The 22,846-nt window shown below is 42.7% G+C and overlaps 1 protein-coding gene across 4 annotated transcripts in view; it reads right to left on the bottom strand.

The window, feature by feature from the left end:
• Positions 1-22,846, bottom strand: part of reln (reelin) — an 88,419-nt gene that overhangs the window by 54,828 nt on the left and 10,745 nt on the right. For all 4 annotated transcript variants that reach the window (XM_039647590.2, XM_039647588.2, XM_089135245.1 and 1 more), the window contains exons 2-3: positions 15,279-15,386; positions 6,401-6,536 (exon numbers count right to left, since the gene is read on the bottom strand). In XM_039647590.2, the coding sequence (XP_039503524.2) occupies positions 6,401-6,536; positions 15,279-15,386 (244 nt within the window). The remainder of the gene's footprint in view (positions 1-6,400; positions 6,537-15,278; positions 15,387-22,846) is intronic.

Here is a 22,846-nt window from a genome sequence, read left to right as displayed (position 1 = left end):
TTTTCAGATTGCGTGTGTAATTTGACTGGGTGAAAATCATTTGATCTCATAATCTTCTAATTGAACACAGCTGTTAATGAGAGATTTCACAGTTCAAACACAAAGCTTCCTTGAGTAAAGTGTGTGAAACACGAGTTGAAAGCACACGCACAAAAACACAAAGAGAGGCAGGCTAGTGTTGACTCGCTTCATTCATCACATTTCATCATATTTCATTATTAATTGAGGGGAACAAATCTCAAATGCTTTTAATTTTGTTAAGTTCCCTCTGTGACAGCGTCAGAATAAAGAGCCATACGAGTGTGTGTCCGGTGAAGATTCTCCCGTTGTGTTTGCCATCAATCTTCATTTCATTTTATTGCGTTACGCATTAATCAACAATAAAAAGTTTCCTTGAGCGGAGCATGTGATGAAACATCATCAGTGATGAAGAGCAGCAGCTCTTAAAGCTCATCCTTGACCCACTGTTTCCACACACACTCTCACACTCTCTCTCTCACACACACACACACACACACACACACACGTGAATAGCTGTCTGTCTCAGGTCAGAGGTCAGCAGAGGTCGAGGTGTTGATGCTTTCATTCACATGTCGTCACCCACACGACCTCATTCCACACAATACCTGTGATTTGATTCAGTTCCAATCTCTATTCAGCTCTATTCATCTCTATGCAGCTCTAATCATCTCTATGCAGCTCTATTCATCATGATTGGTCTAGGTGTATAACAGGTCCAGCACATGCCAGTTCTTCTCAGGGAATAAAATATCCTTCATCTAATGCTGTAAAACACACAGGAGTCCTGTCGGTCGCTACATCATCAGTGCAAGAAATATCATGATCTATCACAACCTTTTCTTTTATCAGATCAGCTTAGATTCACCAATGTTCTTCAGTTAACATCATATTTAGAATTTATCTCGATTAAACTAATATCTTTCTTTGTATTTCAAAGAGCTCAATATTTTAAAGGCAACTAGATTTCTAACTTAAATTTAAACCAATTATATTTTTTTACTGTAATATTAAGGGTTAAAAGCTGAAATGATTTGTATAAATATTTAAATTACACATACAGCATTTTTTAAAATAATATATATAATAACTTTTTTAATTACATAATTATCTACTCTAATTTGTTCGTGAAAAATAATAATTTAAATGATGGCTGTGATAAAACTTCATTCATGACAGATTATTCAAACCAACATTAAATATTGAAGAACAGGTTCAGTCAAAATATACTGATATTTTTATCAAAACGCTCCTCTCTAGAGTTATTTTTCTAGCAACTATCGAGTTTATGGTCATTGAATGTCTTTCCTGGGGTATATTACATGACATTATTGACGGTTGAAACACTGATTACGTGAGACGTGATTGATTTCAGTATCTTTCATCATTCCTTCTGATGTTCATCATGTTTATTTGCAGCTATAGCTAGTAGTGAAGAGGAAGAGATGATCGGTTCATCCGTCTCACACACACACACACGCACACACATTATAAAATGGACAGAATTTGAAAGCTGAGACTTTGTTTCATATCACAAGTATCAAAGCACAAATATGAATGTGATTAATGACAGATTGATTTAAGAATCAATATCAGTACATCAAAATGAGAATCAATTAAAATCAAGAAATCAGTATTTTCAATCCAGCCCTGGTGATATTGATAAAGAACATTCAAAATGCATGACATGAACGACAGAAAGCGAGGACAAGAGTTCAAGCAAACACTTCTGCATCCTTATGAGCTCTGAGAACATGACGTGCTTACAGATATACGATATCAATACTAATATGAACGATCGCTTTAATCACAGTGAACTGTTGAAGAATGCACATGTTTGAGGAGTTCAGCTGGACCGTTGTTTCAGATTCAGTCTCTGACACCGAAAGCATTTATGGTTGTGAGGCATTTCTGGTCTCATGAATAACCAAACAACTTCTCATGAATAAATAATAAACTGCAAAAGGGGGAGATGAAGGATGCTGACGGGGAAAAAAAACAAAACAACAAAACCACATTCATCTTTCAGGGCTTGGGAAAGACAAATTTGGAAATGGGATTTATGAATAAAACATTGAGCATAATGAAGAGCATGAGGTTACGTCGGAGCAAGGCACTTCAATATTTATGAAACGAGTCCCAGACGGCTTGTTTGCTAATATGGAAACATTAGAGACGCAGTAGTACGGTTTCGTTACTCACACTGGGCGGACTGTAGTTATGTTCACGCATTCATGTTTGTTCATCACACATTCACATCCAGCCTTAGAAACAGACACAAGTTTCCACCGATGCTGGAGTTCAGTGCGTTCATCATCACTCAGGTCAGGATATAATGTCCACTGGCGATCATTCAAACACTGGCTGACTCTGGCACTTCATTCATTTACCAGCCTCACATCCAGTAAATCACTGAAGGGACTCAAGGACATCTGGCAGATCTCAGAGTTTATATGTTTTGCTGCAAATGTGAGAAGAGTGGAGAAACTCAGTGGTCAAACAGTGTGTGTGTGTGTGTGTGCGTCTCCTCGATGGTTTATCATTGAGGATAAAGGTGAAGGAGTATGTGTTTGGAGTATATAGATGAATTACTAATACTAATTCAATCCTAACAACCTGCGCACTTTCCCTGTGTCGTCTACATTACTCTCTCTCTCTCTCTCTCTCTCTCTCTCTCACAGCCAGACCGACTCGTGTCTCTCCTCTTCTTCATTGACCATCTCTGTGTGACAACAGCAGTTACTGTCACCAGCCCTGTTTAAACACGCTTTGTAGTTATTTATCGTCCTTCAGGTTAGCTGGGTAACTCACACACACACACACACACACACACCCCACACACACACACAGACATGTACATGTAAATAAAGCCAGTCAGAAGCTTCTGGAAACAGGTAATTATGCTGAATGCTGTTGTGTGATTACATGTTTCCGGCCCGCAGCACACACACGTCTGGCAGCTAGACCCTCCAAACCCCCTGTGACCTCCGACCCCGTCAAATACGATCCTACACACACACACACACACGTGGAACTGATGCACACACACACACACACCCTATCGCTGGAACATCTGCTGCAGAACCCATGAGCTCTAATCATGATTAATACCGGGAATCAGCCAGCGCTACACACACTCTTTCTGCACGTTTGGGTTTAGCCTTTAAAATACTGCTGTAATTGTCTGATTGATCGGCCGTGTGGAGCTGCAGCTGCGACGGCTGACGAGTGATCCATCAGCGACAGGGAAAACAATATTTAGCCTCCTTTCCTCTCCTCTTATCTCATTTACTGCGAGAGGCGCGAGTCTCAGCCTCCGCTGATCAAATTAGGCGTGTTGTCAAATGAATAGAGGACGAGGAAGCGTTTGTTGTGGCGAGGAAGCGCTCCCTCGGCGCATGCAGATTTAATGAGCGTTTAGAAGAGGCTTCCAGGGAGCGGGTGGCAAATCACTGCTCATTACACCGGGTCACTGCCAGCCGTTTAAGGAAAGGTGAGAGTGAAATGACCTTGACGACAGTTAAGAGCTCGTTACAAACAGGAGCATTAAGGCAGTCTGACTCTCTGAACTAAAGTTCCATGCTTTCAATTGAACTTGAACTTTTGTCAAAGTGTTTGTCCGGATGGGATTCAGATGATGGAGAAGATCGAGTCATGGGTTCAACGTTTCATTCGGTAACACTGAGTTTTGAGTTATGTGCAGTTTAAAGTCCCCGTGAAGCGGAAGTTGCAAACGATTTTTCTCCAGTGCTGTGACGTATTTCCAAGTGAAGCGGAATATTGAACGGAGGGCAGGGTTTGACTCTAGCGCTCCTCCTCTCCATCTCTCGCTCATAGCAAACTAACGGTTTGAGGGGAGTGGTTAAGCGTTTCCCCACCCAAACTGTGAAACCTACGTCATCAGAAAAAGAAACCGTTCCAGACCGGAAGTAACTTTTCAGATTTTGATTAAAGATTACTAAGGTAAAAATTTTTTTTTAATATATATTCACTTGCATGGATTAATTGTTCACCACAAGACTAGTAATATGCGCTAACAAAGTAAATAGGTTCAATTTTGATTTCACGGGGACTTTAATATTGATGATAGTGTTATTTTATGCGCTATCGCTCGTTTCTGGTTCTTCTTCCCATGTGTTTTGATCAGGAGATTCTGAACTTCATAATCTCAGAAGTAATAGCGCCCCCTACTGTACAAAACACGGAAAATTCTGTCAATGGCGGGGAAGGAGTTCAAACGTAATGTTTTAAACGTTTTATTCAACGTGCACAACTTTTCTCACAGAGGATTACGTACTGTGATGTCTATACATCGTTTAGGATTATATTTCTGTATCATAAAGCCTTCATAGCTAAATTCATTGACATTGTCTTCAACTTTGCAGTTGTTTGTGAATTTCACAGTTAAATAAATGTCCGCTGGCTGTCGAGCTCAACTTCCAGAATTAAACAATGGAAACTCTCTTCGTGTCTTTCATTCGATCAGTCACTTCTTCAGTCATTTTATCCTGCCCCGTTCCCTCACATGGCATTTGTTTATAAAGTCAAAGTATCCAGTATATATGATCAAGTCTTTCCAGGATAGGGGAATAACAATACGCACACAGAACGAAAGTGTTTTGCATGATCCAGAACGCAGCCTGCCCTGAACAGATGGTCCGTCATTAACAGCCCGGACTCAATTAATCGTAATAAGAGAAATGCCTAAACACTCGCCGCCTCACAAGCAAAGCGGCCTTTTCCCATCATGCTTCATGGCAGGGTTATGAACGACTGAACATACGGCCTTGAGTGCTCAGAAACAGCCGACATAAACTCTGAAAGTGACAAAGGGCGGAGACACACACACACACACACACACACACACACACAGAAAGCTGAAGTCCCAGTGCTGACAACGGCTCTTTAAAGGACGTCTGCTGAAGGCTTCGGCTCTGGACAGAACATAGTTGACATGTAGACGATCTGTCGCCATCTGAGCGCACGCCTATAGCTCACAGCAAACGACATCTCCGCTATCATTACCGACTGTCGGCCTCCGCACGAGCTGGAAGGCTACAGATGTGTGCTTGATTTCAGGATGTAGTGTCTCTGCACAATAACATTTTACTACCGGGGTAACACTTTACAATACGGGTGCACTAATAAGCATTAATTCATGCTTAACTAATGCACAGATAATACTGAATTAATGTCTAACTAATGATTATCTAAGCTATTCATTAATGATTACCACATTAGGAACTAATTAAGAGTCTGTAAGGTTAATGTATTAGTTCATAGATGAATTGTTATTTATTAAATATGTAATTGTGGATTAATTCCATAATAACTCATTTTTTTTAACTAATAGTGTTAATTAATATCTTAATTGCCAGAATGAGCCAAAGCCTTGTATTTCAACTTCCAGATAATATGACAGGTACACTAATATGCATTAATTACTTCATTGTTACTGCAAATTCATGTGCAAATTACTACAATTACTAAATAAATAGTTAATAATGATGTGCCCCAACAAGTAAAGTCATAACATAATGATACCTTAGAAAATCATTATCTAATGATTAATTAAAGCAGACATCTGAAAGTTGAAGTGCATAGCTTTGACTAATTGTGGTAATTAACACATTCATTTACACTATTAATTACTAAAATATGTTATTGGGGAATTAATACACAATGACACATTGAATTAATAGCAATTCATGTATTACTTAATCTATTAATCATATAGACTCTTTATTAGTTGCTGATGCAGTAATCATTAATTAATGGTTTAGTTCTTCATGAGTTATACATTAACTCATGATTATCTGTGCATTAGTTAAGCATGAATTAATGCATATTAGTGCAGCTGTATTGTAAAGTGTTACCGGTTATTTCTATGCAGGATACATGTAAATATACAAGTCTGTAACTAGTTGTGGGGGAAATGAATTCAACTTTACAGTCACAACAGGAACTCTGGTCTCATAATCATCACCACATTTCCCAGTCCTAAATATGACTTGAGAGGTCATTCATGTATTTATGATAATTGTGATAGCACATGAAGGGCAACATAATCCCTCACACCTGAGCTGCTTCCTCGCCTGACGTCTGCTCTCAGAATTGAAACTGTGATATCTAAACGTGTGGAGCTCCAGAATAAGCTTTTGAGAAGGTCTTTTGTTGGCTTTGCAGGAACTGGCCGTCTGTTGATCTGAAACTGATGCACGTTTGGTTTCTGGAAGCTTCACATGTTTTATGCAAACGCGGTGTGACGACCCTTTAGGACTCACTCACTCGTGAAGAGTCTGCCTCGTGTCGGATGTGCTCGGAGATTTCCTCGTGCCATGGGGTTTTGTTTTGAGCTGTAGTTGTGGTATGAGTGACTCACATGAAGTTGACGCAGCCGGTGCCGGGTGGAGGAGCGATCCAGATGAAGCTCAGGCTGGTGGAGGGAAGATGACTGACGTGAGACGCCACCACACTGCACACGAACTGAGTCCCGAACTGTCTGTCTGACATCACGCCTGGAAACACAAACACACACACAATGATTTCTGTGAAGTCAGCTCATCCTTAGTGAGATAAAACCTCAATGTTATCAATGTAATATAATATGGATGCCATGCTTGAATGTTCAAAAACACATTATTCTCCTCATATTCTCCAGTGTTGCGGCTCCTCTCTTCCCAGTCTGTCAGTAACGCTCTGTTCACTTCCTGTCTCTATGAAGCCCCTCCTTCTGAAAGCACACTGTGCTCTGATTGGTCGAGCACTTCGAGTGTATTTGGGAAATGCCCCGCCCCTTACCATAACCGCCACTTTAACACACTACTAACTAGGCCTAACTCAACTAGGCCCCGCCCCTTTATTCTGCATATGAATTATTATAATGAGGAATATTGTGACGTGTTCGTTCCCGGGAGAAACTCAAGACTACAATGGAGTTCAGAAACACAGACTCTGAGCTTTGCAGAGGTTACTGCCTTTAGTATTCGTGACAGAAAAGTAGATTCGAGATCGGCCGGTTGGTCACGGTTTTAGTTCCGGTTTTATTAATAAGAAGTTTAATTTTAAAATCAAATGAATATCTTGGGTTTTATTTTCTTCCAAGAGTGTTGAAAAATAAGCAGATCTAGCAGCTGTTACTGTGCAATAATGCTGTCTTTCCACGAAATGCGAAACACCTCTAGTTTCGTTTTCTTCCAGCGAGCCTCCATGTTTCTGGCGGCATTCTCAGTAATACTGAAGATATAAAGCTCAGCAACACCTCCTCCTTTGCCTTTCAGACGAGGCAGCAATCTTCTGAAAATGTTGGTGGCTGTTTTTATATGTGCCAAAATCTCATGATGCTGTTAATGTTTCTTTAGTTCTTTCAAACCCAAAACACATTAAACTGTAGGTAAAATAACATTGACAAGCAAGCGTCCGTGACAAACTAGACTAGAGAGAAAAACTTTTAAAATTGTATTCGTAAAATTGTAAAAGTGTGTGTTTCTCCTCTTCTGTGAGGATGGATGTGCTAGAGGACGATCTCGACAGGCGTTACTCACTCGAGGAGAAAAGTGGTCGTTTCCATTTCATTGATGATGTTCAGAGTAACTTCTCTCTCAGGCCTGAAATAATGACACCAGTCACAGGCGCAAACAATGTGTGTGTTTCCTTTCACATGCAGATCGAGAACTAGAGCCGCCGAGCGTGATTAATGGCCGTCGGACGAGCCGCGAGCTCACACGGCCACCCGCACTCCGACTCTCTTTCACACACACACACTCACACACTTACACACACACGCACACACAGACACACGCACACACACACACACACACACTCACTCACTCACTCACACAGACACACACTCACACACACACACACACACTTACACAGACACACACAATGACACACACACACACACACAATGACACACACACACACACACAATGCTCCACACACACACACACACACACACACAATGCTCCACACACATACAACGCTCCAAACCCTCATGTACACACAATGCTCCACACACTCACATACACACGCAACATTACACAAATATTTAACGTTACACACAACGTTACACACACTCAAATACACACATACAACACTCCACACACACACACACACACACGCTCCTCTCCATTCTATAGCCTGATATGAGATGTTGTGTCCAAATGGCCTCTGAAATGAGAGGAAAGATGATTTGGCGCACAACAGATGGGCACGGGGTGGCACAGACTGGCACGCATGATGCTCACTGCTGCTCATTAAAATGCAGATTCATAATTTCAACTCAACACATATTAGTATGATAAAGCACAGTCTGACTCATTACTGTTAACCCGGACAACTGCTAAATCTCAGGTCAGATCTCCAGTAATGAGCCGTTAAACGTTTCCCAGATTCCCTCATTCAGACGTGTAACGAGTAAAGCTCTCGCACACCTCGGAGACGATCTCGTTAACATCACCAGCGTTATTAAGTGTGTTGAACTGAAGGTTTGTAGTGATGGGATGTTTGAGTGTCAGTTCGAGAAAAGAGTCTTTTCTTTCCGCATCTGATGTGCAGTTGCACTCGCTCAGCACCGTCTCACCATCCATCTTAACAGCAGGGTATGAATATTTATTAATCAAACGTACAGTTTGAGAACGGGTGGGTTAGTGTCGATGTAGACGTGTCTGGCCTTGCTAGCTGAACCAGAACAACATACGAACAGCACTTATGATGGATAGCTGATATAGTGTGGTATTATATGGAATTAGTGGCCAAAAGTCACTTTGTTCCCCTGAGAAACTGACCTGAGGTCAGAAGCTGGAGGTCCCGAAGCTTCTCAATCACTTGGCAACCCTTCCCTGCATTTCCATTGGTTCATTTCATAATCTGCCAATCATTCTATGCTGCTATTGTCATGGCGATGACAGAAGTGCTCTTTGTGTTGCCAGGAAGAAGCTGTGTGTGTCCGACTCTGAGACGCAGGAGCCCGGGGCCGACACAATACACACACACACACACACACACACACACGCAATCACTGGCCAGAAGACAATCCGACCACCTGGGAGATCTGTGTGTGTGTGTGTGTGTGTGAGTGTGAGTGTGTTTGTGTGTGTATGAGAGAGAGTGTGTGTTTGTGTGTGTACGTGAATGTGAGTGCGTGTGTAAAAAAAGTATCGTTTTGCTACTGATCTTTTCACTCTCTGTATGTTGAGTCGTGGACTGGAGTGTGTTTGAAGGCCTTGGACCGGCACCAGACGCCAGTGCACACACACACACACACACATCATGTCTTGTTGGCAGCAGCTCCTAAAAAGCACTTAATCTCCAACATCAGTCCATCTGATAACAGCCGTGTTATTTCTCGAGTCTCTGATGCGTCATTAAGTGTCATAACCGTTATCATTATTAATACACACACAGACTAATCGCTGTGCTACAGCTGTGAGGTGACCCCTGACCTCTGACCCCAACCGGTGCTGGGTCAATCATGATTTATCAGTGCAGCAAAAATGATGTTGTGAACATGTGGATCAATAGTTCATTTCTCAACAGTTAATTGGGGTCATGGGATGTCATGTGGTGATGAGTCTCACGGCGGGAGATCCTGGACACCTTTCAGGGACGGACGGAGCTATAAAACAAAGAAGCTAGTGATATAAATAAGAGAAATAAGCCTTATTTGGTCTCAAACATAAGTAATAAAAGCCACACCTCGGGAAACTGGAACCAGAATGAAAGAATAGAGCTTCTGCTTCAGACAAAAGTCGGGGCTGACTCGGCTCAAGCTCGCTGCTGTCAAACATTACGTGTGGATCCCGACTCGAGTCTTGTGGCTGTTAGACATCTGTCAGTGTTCATCATGACGTACCTTTCACACTTTATTTCGATGGTCCACTTAAACCACAGAAAAATCAAACATTACTCAGACACCAGATATAATATGTTCTATGTTTTAGTAGTGTGATCGGGACACCATTTATAACTCTTCACACACACACTACCAGACACATTCACACACATTTGGGGCCAAAGATTACTCACACACTTTGAGCTGCTGATGTTTTGCTCTTTTTACACACACACTGAACAACATGAAGCATTGCTTGGTCACTGGTTGAGCTAAACTGGTTTTATCTAATAGTGGAGTTCAATTGAACAGATATTCAACATAATTCATGTGTGAGAGTCCAACAGAAGGACGGACTAAACCAGTCAAATATCCACTGATCTGAGACCTGAGTTCTGTCATATTTATACACTAGAGCCGATAAACTGATGATGATGATGAATGTTGGTTTGACTGTATGGATAACTTTGCAGCTACAGCTCTCGTTGGGGTATTAATGAGCTTCTTCATGTCGTCCGCTAGCCAGTGTTGGCTCAGACGCCGCTCAGGGAGGAACCGCGAAGAGCAGAATAAAGTTGTGATGAAAGACAGACACAATGTCAAAAGTGTGAGTGCCCGAGGGCCTGATCCTCGCTGACGCTGGAGCTCGTGTTCGCCGGCTCTCCTGGGAGGCATTAGCACTAATTTGAAGTTTAATTTGACGTGACTCCTCGGCTAATCGTGCAAGCTTGAAATTAATTAATCTGACTTGACTTGTGCTAATTTGCGACGGCCACAGCGCGGCGTTCCCTTCGGAGGAGGAAAACAAACAGGAGTCGAAGGAGAAGAGACAGGTGGGACGCGGGCAGGCCTCGAGATCTCACACACACACACACACACACACACACACTCATGACAGATTCATCCCTACAGCGCTGTATAATTAACAAATCAGGACGATGCTGCCAATAACTGAAAGTGTTTTTCCCAGCCACATTTGGGTCAGTAGTGCCCGATGGAGGCTTTATATAGAGGACACGACTGCCACGCGTGGGCTTTTAGAAAGAGAAGTTTTAGGTCGGTTTTGCCTTCAACGGGGCCATTTAAAGCTTTCTGAGAGTGCAGCTCTCCATTAGAAGCTCTTCGTCGTTATCCTCAGAGAACCTTTAAAAATTGATCAGAGAGTGAAAGTGCAACCTAGAAAACAGCTCTTCACGACAATGGATGATCACCAGAGGTGGAAGAGGGGACCGGTGTTCTCGTGGACTGACCAGAACTAACCCTGAACCGAGTCTGCCGGGGGGAGGAGAGGAGGAGGAGGAAGAGGAAGACAGGAGGAGAGGAGGAGTATAGTAGGAGGAAGAAAGGAAAAGAGAGGAGAGGAGGAGAGGAGAGGAGAGGAGATGAGTATAGGAGGAGGAAGAGAGGAGGAGAGAGGAGAGGAGAAGGAGTATAGTAGGAGGAAGAAATGAGAGGAGAGGAGGAGAGGAGAGGAAGATGAGAGGAGGAGGAAGAGACGAGGAGAGAGGAGAGCAGGAGAGGAGAAGAGGAAGAGGAGAGGAGGAGGAGCATAGGAGGAGGAAGAGAGGAGGAGAAAGAGAGGAGGAGAGGAAGAGGGGAGGAGGAGGAGTATAGTAGGAGGAAGAAAGGAGAAGAGAGGAGAGGAGGAGAGGAGGAGGAAGAGATGAGGAGAGAGGAGATGAGGAGAGGAAGAGGAGAGGAGGAGGAGCATAGGAGGAGGAAGAGAGGAGGAGAGAGGAGAGGAGGAGTGGAAGAAAGGAAAAAGGAGAAGAGGAGGAGTATAGTAGGAGGAAGAGAGGAGGAGAGAGGAGAGGAGAAGGAGTATAGTAGGAGGAAGAAATGAGAAGAGAGGAGATGAGGAGAGGAAGAGGAGAGGAGGAGAGGAGGAGAGGAGATGAGTATAGGAGGAGGAAGAGAGGAGGAGAGAGGAGAGGAGAAGGAGTATAGTAGGAGGAAGAAATGAGAGGAGAGGAGGAGAGGAGAGGAAGATGAGAGGAGGAGGAAGAGACGAGGAGAGAGGAGAGCAGGAGAGGAGAAGAGGAAGAGGAGAGGAGGAGGAGCATAGGAGGAGGAGGAGAGGAGGAGAAAGAGAGGAGGAGAGGAAGAGGGGAGGAGGAGGAGTATAGTAGGAGGAAGAAAGGAGAAGAGAGGAGAGGAGGAGAGGAGGAGGAAGAGATGAGGAGAGAGGAGAGGAGGAGGAGTATAGTAGGAGGAAGAAAGGAGAAGAGAGGAGAGGAAGAGGAGAGGAGGAGGAGTATAGGAGGAGGAAGAGAGGAGGAGAGGAGGAGGAGTATAGTAGGAGGAAGAAAGGAAAGGAAGAGGAAGAGGAGAGGATGGGGAGTATAGGAGGAGGAAGAGAGGAAGAGAGAGGAGAGGAGGAGGAGTATAGTAGGAGGAAGAAAGGAGAAGAGAGGAGAGGAAGAGGAGAGGAGGAGAGGAAGAGGAGTATAGGAGGAGGAAGAGAGGAGGAGAGAGAAGAGGAGGAGGAGCAGCATAGGATGAGGAGCATAAGAGGAGGAAGAGAGGAGGAAAGAGGAGAAGAGGAGAGGAAGAGAGGAAAAAGGAGGAGAGGAGGAGGAGCATAGTAGGAGGACGAAAGAAGGAGAGGAGGAGAGGAAGAGGAGAGGAGGAGGAGGAGGAGGAGGAGAGGAGGAGGAAGAGAGGAGGAGGAGTATAGTAGGAGGAAGAAAGGAGGAGAGAGGAGAGGAGGAGAGGAAAAGGGGAGGAGGAGAGGAGGAGGAGATGAGAAGAGGAAGAGGAGAGGATGAGAGAGAAGAGAAGGAGGAGAGGAGGAGAAGAGGAGATGAAGAGAGAGGGAGGGAGGAGGAGGAGGAGAGGTTATACATACAAATATATTATATTAAAATATTAATATATAATATAACACATTTATATTTGAATGAAGAGAGATGTCAGTTTTCACTACTGTATCTGTTACTAAGACGCGTGTGTAATATCTCTTTACCAGTGTGTGTGTGTGTGTGTGTGTGTGTGTGTGTGTGTGTGTGTGTGTGTGTGCGCAAGTGTGTGACTCTGTGAGTATGTGTGTGCATGTGTGTGTGTGTGTGTGTGTGTGTGTGTGTGTAGCTGTCAGAGGAGTCAGAGAGCAGACTGATCACAGAGCTGCTGAGCTTTTGAAGTCTCTCAGGAACTGACAGCTCTTCAACCCCATGAGAGCGCTAACACACACACACACACACACATAATGTGAACTAAGAATGATGGCATAAAGCAGCATGCAAATGAACGCATAGTGGGAGTAAATACAGGAAACTGCACAAACACACAGTTTCACTAAATTTGTTCTCCTTCATTTCATCCGCTCCATTAAAACATTTTTTTAAACGCCTTTGTTTCTTTTCTCTGGCGGATGTGATATTCATCATTTCATAACAGATGGTGATTGACTCGTTCATAATAATGACATTGGAAGCCTCTAAAACTACAGCCAAAGAAGGTTCAGTGTGTGGATATGTGGAGTTAATGAAGTCCTGCAATACTGTCCATTATTCTCATTATATCTGTCAGTGTTTCTGAACTCCTGTAGAGCCGGAAACTACATCACGACTCTGAGAAGGGCGTAACAGTGGATCTTTAACATTTGGGTGTGAGGATCCATGTCCACCCAGTCACTTCCTCATCAGGGTCATTTGCAAGGAATGAATGAACAAACGAATAAACGAATAATGAATGAACGAACAAATGAATGACATTCAAGACACTCAAGATGAGACCATGCTTTTCATTTCATCTGATATAACCAAAAAGCCAAAAACAAAACAAAAAATAAATAAAATGATTTTGACCTACATGTCTAAAGAAAATATAATATGGTCTTTATAATAAATAATGATTTTACAATTTAATGATGTTTTTGTCTTTGGGAAAAAAAAATATTTTTGATCAATACTAAATTAAAGTGTAAAAATTTGACCGAAACCATAAATATATGCGTTCCAAAATAAGCATCATTTACATTTCTTGTGTTTTTACAACACTAATGCTGGGAAAGGGCATCGGGATTAATTCTTCTGGTTTGCTTGAAAGTTTGAGTGACTAGTTCAATCCATCCTCATCATACATCACATCAAATGTTATTAATGACCTCACCAAGATCTGAGGTGTGAAACTGAGTGAACGTCTGAGCACACACACATCTGAGCACACACACATCTGAGCACACACACATCTGAGCACACACACATCTGAGCACACACACATCTGAGCACACACACATCTGAGCACACACACATCTGAGCACACACACATCTGTTCATCAGACTTCAGTGATGAGCTTCATTTAGAAAGGAGGAGTGTGTGTGAACCAGTGTCACTGATGTGCTTTACACACTGAAGCAGCCGCTTCACACACACTCCGGGTCACTGCCGTCATGAGGGGAGCATAGTCAGAATAAAGCATTTCTGAAATAAAATTGAGAAAACATTATATGAGCTCAAACACACTTCATTCGACCCTGTGGAAAGTATATATTTTTTGAAGTTATGAAGTTCACATTTTTGATTTTGTGGTTTACATACAGAAGTGTCTGAACGGATATCTTCAGCCTTTATTCTAATATGATTATAAAGAATCTGTGTTTAAATAGCATGCGCTCGGAGCCGATTGTTTAATTTGTGATAATAACAGTGTGCCACATACTTTTGGGCCATAAATTATGAACACACGCAAAAACAAGAGAGAACCAATGAAATATTAATGACTGATTATGTTTGCTTTTCCCTCTGAGCTTTTTACGATTTTATGTGTGTGTGTGTGTGTGTGTTTGCATAATAAAATAAAACCTGTATCTGTACTTTGCCTTTTTTTCAGATAAATACATTAATCAAGTTCTTCTTCTGCCCTCATATAAATAATGTTGCAAAATATAAAACATTTTCCTCATATTTCGATGGTTTAATCAACCGTACTGCAGTTAAATCAACACATTCGGCATAAAGACTGCATTCAGTTCAATGACGTTGGATAGTCACCTGGATCCTCACCTACCACTGTTAATGCTCCGCTTATGAATATTAATAGATTACGTAGGCGGATGTTTCAGAAAGGTTACAGAATAACGTCACATAATTAATATTCATGAGTCCATGACATGATTTCATAACTCGAGCATTGAATGCTGTATTAATGTGCTGTTCTCAGTAAGAGATTCGGGAACCGTCTACATTATGTGGATGTCATGTTCACATCACACACGCTCTCTTATCGACACAGAGGAGAATATCACTCATCATGAGTTCTCAGAAACATTAAACAAGCTCTCAAACAACTCTCCAGTCCATCAAGCCGTCCTCCTCCACAGATTCTGCTCTTATCTAACAGGTGATGATGAGCCTCGAGTGGACTCGACTGGCTGAGTGTTCATGGATAGGATGTGACTGGTTTTTTGTGTCCCTGAAGACTCACCGAAGCCGAAAGCTGGAGACGCCGGGATGGGAGAGGACTGGACACTGGTGGAGGTGTAGAGACCCGTGACCAGAAGCCCATCGAAGTACGTGCTAGTGGAGATCGTCACTGCAGAGACACACACACACAAGAGACGATGTTAGACAGCACGAAACACTCATGAGATAATCAGATAATCAGCTACCACAATCCCAGATAACAGAGAACCTTCTGGAAAGAACATGCAAAGTTATGATCCAGGAACATTAACAGAACCTTCGTTCAAAGTTATCTGGTCTTTAAAAAAGGAAAAAAGAAAATTACTTTTACATCGTTCATGGAATATTTTTTTTTCTGAAACCATTTAGTTGGACGTTCGTCTAATGTTTTTAAATGTTACTACGTTTCAGAACATTAAAAAGTAGCATTCCCATAATGTTTGAAGAATGATACAATGTAATGTTCCGTTAAACATTTACATTATCAGGAATAAACATTTCTAAAATATTTTTTTGAAACATAATGTTTTGAACATTCAGAGAACAATCAGTCCACAAATCAGTCCACAAATCAGTCCACAAATCAGTCAACAAATCAGTCCTCAATTCATTCCACAAATCAGTCCTCAAATCAGTCCACAAATCAGTCCACAAATCAGTCAACAAATCAGTCCTCAATTCATTCCACAAATCAGTCCTCAAATCAGTCCACATATCAGTCCACAAATCAGTCCACAAATCAGTCCTCAAATCAGTCAACATATCAGTCCACAAATCAGTCATCAAATCAGTCCACAAATCAGTCATCAAATCAGTCCACAAATCAGTCCTCAAATCAGTCTACAAATCAGTCAACATATCAGTCCACAAATCAGTCATCAAATCAGTCCACAAATCAGTCCACAAATCAGTCAACATATCAGTCCACAAATCAGTCATCAAATCAGTCCTCAAATCAGTCCTCAAATCAGTCCACAAATCAGTCAACATATCAGTCCACAAATCAGTCATCAAATCAGTCCACAAATCAGTCAACATATCAGTCCACAAATCAGTCCAAAAATCAGTCCTCAAATCAGTCTACAAATCAGTCCACAAATCAGTCCACAAATCAGTCAACATATCAGTCCACAAATCAGTCATCAAATCAGTCCACAAATTAGTCCACAAATCATTCAACATATCAGTCCACAAATCAGTCATCAAATCAGTCCACAAATTAGTCCACAAATCATTCAACATATCAGTCCACAAATCAGTCCACAAATCAGTCAACATATCAGTCCACAAATCAGTCATCAAATCAGTCCACAAATCAGTCAACATATCAGTCCACAAATCAGTCAACATATCAGTCCACAAATCAGTCATCAAATCAGTCCACAAATTAGTCCACAAATCATTCAACATATCAGTCCACAAATCAGTCCACAAATCAGTCAACATATCAGTCATCAAATCAGTCCACAAATCAGTCAAAATATCAGTCCACAAATCAGTCATCAAATCAGTCATCAAATCAGTCCACAAATCAGTCAAAATATCAGTCCACAAATCAGTCATCAAATCAGTCCACAAATCAGTCAACAAACCAGTTCACAAATCAGTCTACAAATCAGTCAACAAATCAGTCCACAAATCAGTCTACAAATCAGTCCACAAATCAGTCATCAAATCAGTCCACAAATCAGTCTACAAACCAGTTCACAAATCAGTCTACAAATCAGTCAACAAATCAGTCCTCAAATCAGTCCACAAATCAGTCAACATATCAGTCCACAAATCAGTCCACAAATCAGTCCTCAAATCAGTCAACATATCAGTCCACAAATCAGTCATCAAATCAGTCCACAAATCAGTCTACAAACCAGTTCACAAATCAGTCTACAAATCAGTCATCAAATCAGTCCTCAAATCAGAGAATGGCACTTCTCTTGGGAGGAAAGAGAAGCGGTGCCTCTGCTCCCCAAAAAATCCAGATTTGCACAAATAAACCAAACAAAAATGATTATAGCGAAAGAATACAGGTGAAACGTCACATGAGAGAAAGCAACGTCTCAATCACGATTGGCTCATTAATGTGTTGATGATGTATGCTCACAAATGACCTGCAAATCGACACAAAGACCATCAAATGGAAATGGAAGATGAATTGGGTCTAAAAACGTCCAGCATTCACCGTAGTAATGGACCCTCGCTCTCAGTCAGTCAGATGGATATGTAACTATGGTTCTGGACTCACACACACACACACACACACACTGCTACGGTGAATGATGTACTCCACGTGTGTTTGTCATCACTTTGTGCAAACTGAGGGACGAGACCAACCATTGTGTAGCGCTCGACGGGCTGGCACAGATGTGGAGAGGAGACGCTGAATGGAAAATAACCCGAGTGTTCCTTCAGCTCAGAGAGAGAGAGAGCAGATGTGAGTGCAGGAGGCGGCGGGGGCGAACGAGCCAACGAATGCAACACCTCACAGCACAGACTGTGTAAAGAGCCATGTTAGCATGCTGAAGACACATATGAACTCTTTCAATGCCAGCGACTTATTTTTAGGTCACCAGCTTTGTTGACTGCATTAACAAAATGTTCATGACCTCCAAAATATTTTTGTTGTACGAATATGTAAACGGTCAATATGCATTTTCACATTTTACTGTATTCACTTTGCACCTTTAGCACTTTGAAATCCAGAAAAAAAAAATGTTTTGCTAGTTTGGACTTCTGTAGCATTTTAGTTTCTTTTGGCATTATAATTTAGCTTCGCTAAAACTGGGCAGAGTATTTTATTTTTGGATTGGCCGAGTAAATGTTGAGTTGTGTTATATCGTTCTGTAGGTAGTTGAGGCCTGGGGAGGTGTGAGGAGGCGACGCAGGGTTTCGTTCCCTTCTCAGTGGATCAAGAGTTACAGTCTATCAGAGACGACTGCAGGCCAAAACCCGTCCTCAGACACTCTCTTCCAGTCATGCTTCAGATGCGCTACGCTGAGAGCGTTCCCCAGGCTCCTTAAGCTTGCTGGTAATTGTGAGACAAACATTTTTCTGACAATAAATGTGGTGGAAAACCACGAGCCAACAGCAGATCCGGTCAGGAAGACGGATCATGAAAGAATAAAAGATAATCATCTTTATTATTAATAATATTAGTTCTAGAATGATTACTATTTGATAGAAACAAATGACTAGAGTTGCTCACCATGTTTTTCTTACGAGTACTTGAGGGAAACAAAGAAAGAGATTCTGTGTGTGTGTGTGTGTGTGTGTGTAGTTGGTCTAGACGTGGATACACTCTGGATTAAAAACATATCCCTCGTTCCCGCCTCTCTCCCCACATGCCAGCTTCAATAATTCATCCTCTTACTGCCGGTGTAATATCTAGTCCACTCACTCTCCATTTTTTGTTTTTAACTACATTATTCCTTCACCTCGCCGTCTGAACAAGTGCAGCTCAGAATATACGGACCAGCGGCGAAGAGTGCTGGCTTTACATCCAGTTATCTCACAATTACCAAGTCACGATATCAACGAGAGACATCCGAAGTGAAGGCTGGCTGTCAGTGAAGGACAGTTTCTGCCTTTTCCTCATACAGTTTCAGAAGACATGAATACAGCGCACACAGACACATAAGCTGCTTTCAAAGCATTTTTATCCTTTATGGAGCTTAAAAGATGTAAAATATGTATGCAAATAGAGTGAGTAATTAACAAGGGAATCAATATTGGCAGAACTGTTCAAGAAAACGCAACGGCATGTTGTCAAATTCAGCGCTCGCTCTGCTCACACGAGACCCCCGAGGCGGAGAGCATCCGTCCCTCAGGAGCGAGCGCTTCCAGCAGGAGACGCGTTTGAAGACGGTGGGAGTGAGCGGGCCAAGAGGTTATTATGAGCGGTGGAGGAGGGAGAGAACAGGGCGGAGGGATATCTGGAGAGGCCAGAGGAAGAAAAAGAGTGATCGATGAAAATGAAAGACGTAAATAATTCAGAAATCCATCTGAAAGCGGGGGAAGGGAGGAGAAAAGAGGAGAACCTGGTGCGAGTAACTCATAAAAACAGACGTATTCACCTGCGGGGGTTTGCATGCGCTTTGATGAGACTCTTAACATTCACTCCACACCCGCACACACTCACACAACTCTCCCGATGAGCAATCTCTGACTGTCTTCGGCAGAGAGAGACTCGACGTGCCGTTGGGAGAGAGAGAGATAGGAGCATCGTAAACGTGCCTGCCGTGTCTTCGGTGAGATCTCCTCATCGCTCTGTCTCCGCACATCATGCAATATAGATGTTGCGATGTGGTTTGCCTCATTACCAACACTCACCGCCACGCTACTCAAGTATTGATAAAGCTCAGGTCTGGGAGTAGAAGAACAGCAAACGCAAGAGGATCGGCTGTGCTGGGACGAGGTGCAGGAACGGTGCTGGTTTAACGGGGCTTCGGCCGGTTCACACTCATCGGATCCTGAACGCCAGATGACGAGCTGAAGACTGAAGCCAGAGAGTTGGCAGGCCTGACATTACCTCACTCCTAGTTAACAGCATGGCAGAGGAACAACGCCTGCCAGTGTGCAACGACTCCATCAAACCTGCACGCTCGCAATAGTCCGGTCCGTTCCGTCTCAGCAAGTTTTACTTGTACAGCGCTTATACATATTTCGTTTCAAAGCAGCTGTGAAAAAACAGGAGAGGGAAACCTACACTTCTCCGTCTGGCCCTTCATACACACAACCGTTACTGGACCATCTGACGGACTCAGTTTTAACTTTATTTTATGAATTAACAACTTGTCAACATACTTTGAAATAATGAAATAACGTGTTAAACGCGAAAGTATTATCCAATCATTTAAGACATTTCTCCTTATATAAAGTCTTTTGGGGGTCTTGAGTTCTAGAGGATTCTGGTTCCCACACATGCGATCAGACTGGAGCATGCTGGAAATGAAATGGCCTTTTAAACTCCTGTTTCTCTATATCATAAACATAAATCCTTAAAAATAAAGGTTCTTTATTGGCATTTCCATCACACAAAATAAAAGCTTGTTTCCGCCACAGAATAAAAAATGAAAACTTTTTAATCCCAAAATTCTTGCAATTACATGTTACAAAGTCAGAATTGTGAGATATAAACTCGCAATTCTGAGAGAAAGTCTTTTTTTTCTTAGAATTGGACTTAATAACTGTTCTGTATATATCACAACTCTGAGATAAAAAGTTGCAATTATCTTTTAAAATGTTTTATTCTGTGATGGAAACAAGCTTCCATACATTATATTGGAAAAGAGTTGTTTAGATCATTCAAAAACATATATTTTAAGAACCGATCACCCAAAGGTTCTTCCCAAAGGAGTCGAATATTCACAAACTCAATCAAACACAGCGGATTAAATTCATCAGCTCGTCAGAAGAGAGTCCGAGGCCCGAATCCAGGGTCGGATAAGAAGACGTGTAATCTGGGGTTCAGGGTTAGGGAACCGTCCAATGCCATCGCTGTGAAACCCTTTTCTGAAGAGGCGGCTGCGCTGTTCCTCCGGTTCCTCACGGATTTGGGACATTGTAGTTCCAGCCATCAAACCCCAGTGCGATCCTTCCACCTCTGTGAAGGTCAGCAGGTACAGACGCTCGCAATATGACAGAAGCGTAACCATCCGTGGCCATCTGATCCGTGTTTGACATCCCACTGGAAACCCCGTGTGTCCTCGAGAAGCCGGAAGCTCGGGCCATCTGTTCCCCGACCGGGCCAGAATCAGACGTTCCTCGGGCTCAGAATGAGTGTTGCTGAACCTGCGCCGTGAGCCTGGAGACACCGGGCCTGTGCCGTGTCATCAGGAGTGTGTGATGAGGTCACGTGTGTCGATGACAGCTGGATAACACTGATCAAACTGTGATGATTCTCTTGCGTAACCCTCTCTCGCCTCTCTGCCCTGCTGGCCACGCCATCTGCCGTCAAACACACTCCATCGCTCTCACACACACTCACAGGTCGGCTTTCTGAGGAACATCTTCTTTAACGATCCTCCTAACCTCTTCATACAAGCTCACCTTTCCCCAAACTTCCTCCAAAAACAAAACACAAAACACAAGCGTTGTTCTGAGGTTTGCTGATGCCATAAAACAGCTTGATAAGCTCTGATCTGGTGTGTGTTTCCCGTGTAACTCACTGCTTCACTGTCATCGTGCGATGCAGCGTTCGCTCACACACACTCCTCTGGAGCGATGGTTTGGGGAACACCGATTCGTTGAACTGCTGATAACGACAGAGCTCAGACTCAGGACACACACTCCCGGCTAATATCTGACTAGAAACAGCAGGGCTCTGCACACACGACAACACTAATGAGAACTAGAGTAACACACTTCCTCAGAGCCCAGATAACAGCGCTGAGTTAGACAACAGTTCATTGGCCGCCGGAGTCTCGTTATCCAATGTCTTGCAATAATAAGCAACTGGTTCTGTCTCTTCAACTCTTGATGGCCGAAAGTATGTGCGAACTCCCTTCTTTAGCTCTTTCAGAGACAGTCTAGAGGATGTCGTGTTTCAGACTTTGTTAGTGGAGTGTATTCTTCACACAACCATCATCAACATTGTTTCAAAGCATCTTTGCAGAAACTCATAATGGTAATATTTTCAATGCATTTACACATCATAGTCCAGACTGAGAATTGTATAGTGCTGATGAATACAACTTAGACACACTGCGAGGATTAGTTTTAGGTATAGAGCAGAAGTCACTGGAAACACCTTATCTGCCCGGAAATGGTGCATTTCTGAACTTGCCTTTAGGGCTCTGCTATTAACCTTTCAGGCTGGGTCCGGTTCTCAGACCTCAGCGACAGCTGTTCTGTCCATACAGGTTCAGTTTCAGCACATTTCTTCCTGCGAGTGAACAGGTCGGGGCCTGACACGACTGACGCTCTTGCGTCTTCAACGTTTCATTTCAATAGCATGAATCCGTCCCTGTTCCTTCTACTATAAATTGGACACGGACGAAGGGGTTTGCTCCCAATCATACACGAGAGCATCCGTGAGGATTAATGTCTAAACTGAAAGGTCAAGTCAATAAGAAACATTCTGACTAATGACCATCCTTTATCTGTGAAAGTGCACAGATGCACACTGGGAAGTTCAAATCATGAACTGAAGCTGAACTGTGTTCTGTGTGGAGTGTGTGAGAGCACAAACGCATTGATGCGGTGTGTGTGCTACTGGAGTCAGTGACAGTGTTCAGTCACTGTGAGATGTGTGTTTGGGCTCGCGCCGCGGGAACGGGACTCTGGGACGGGGATGAGCCGACGCTCACTGCGCTACAGATCCGCTATGCTAATACACCTCGCTTTTAGAAAACCAATTCAAAAACCAACCAATCCCAATCCATTTGCATTGCTATGTTCCTTTTCTCTTTTCCCGAGACCGAAAATGGCAAAACTAACAACTATTTATGAGAGGGGAAAAAATGACAGTTTTCAGGATTATTTGGTTCAGGATCTCTGCCAGAAAAAGCTTGAATGCCTGAAGTCAGCAAGACTGTAATCACTTCCATGTGCCGAAACACTGCAACAGATTACAGTCAAAACACTCGGAGGGAT

The sequence above is a fragment of the Pimephales promelas genome, chromosome 10, assembly GCF_988280905.1.
Source record: "Pimephales promelas chromosome 10, fPimPro1.hap1.1, whole genome shotgun sequence".
NCBI classification, from domain to species: Eukaryota; Metazoa; Chordata; class Actinopteri; order Cypriniformes; family Leuciscidae; genus Pimephales; species Pimephales promelas.
Note: the sequence above shows the minus strand (reverse complement) of the source record. Positions and strands in the feature narration are given on the sequence as shown.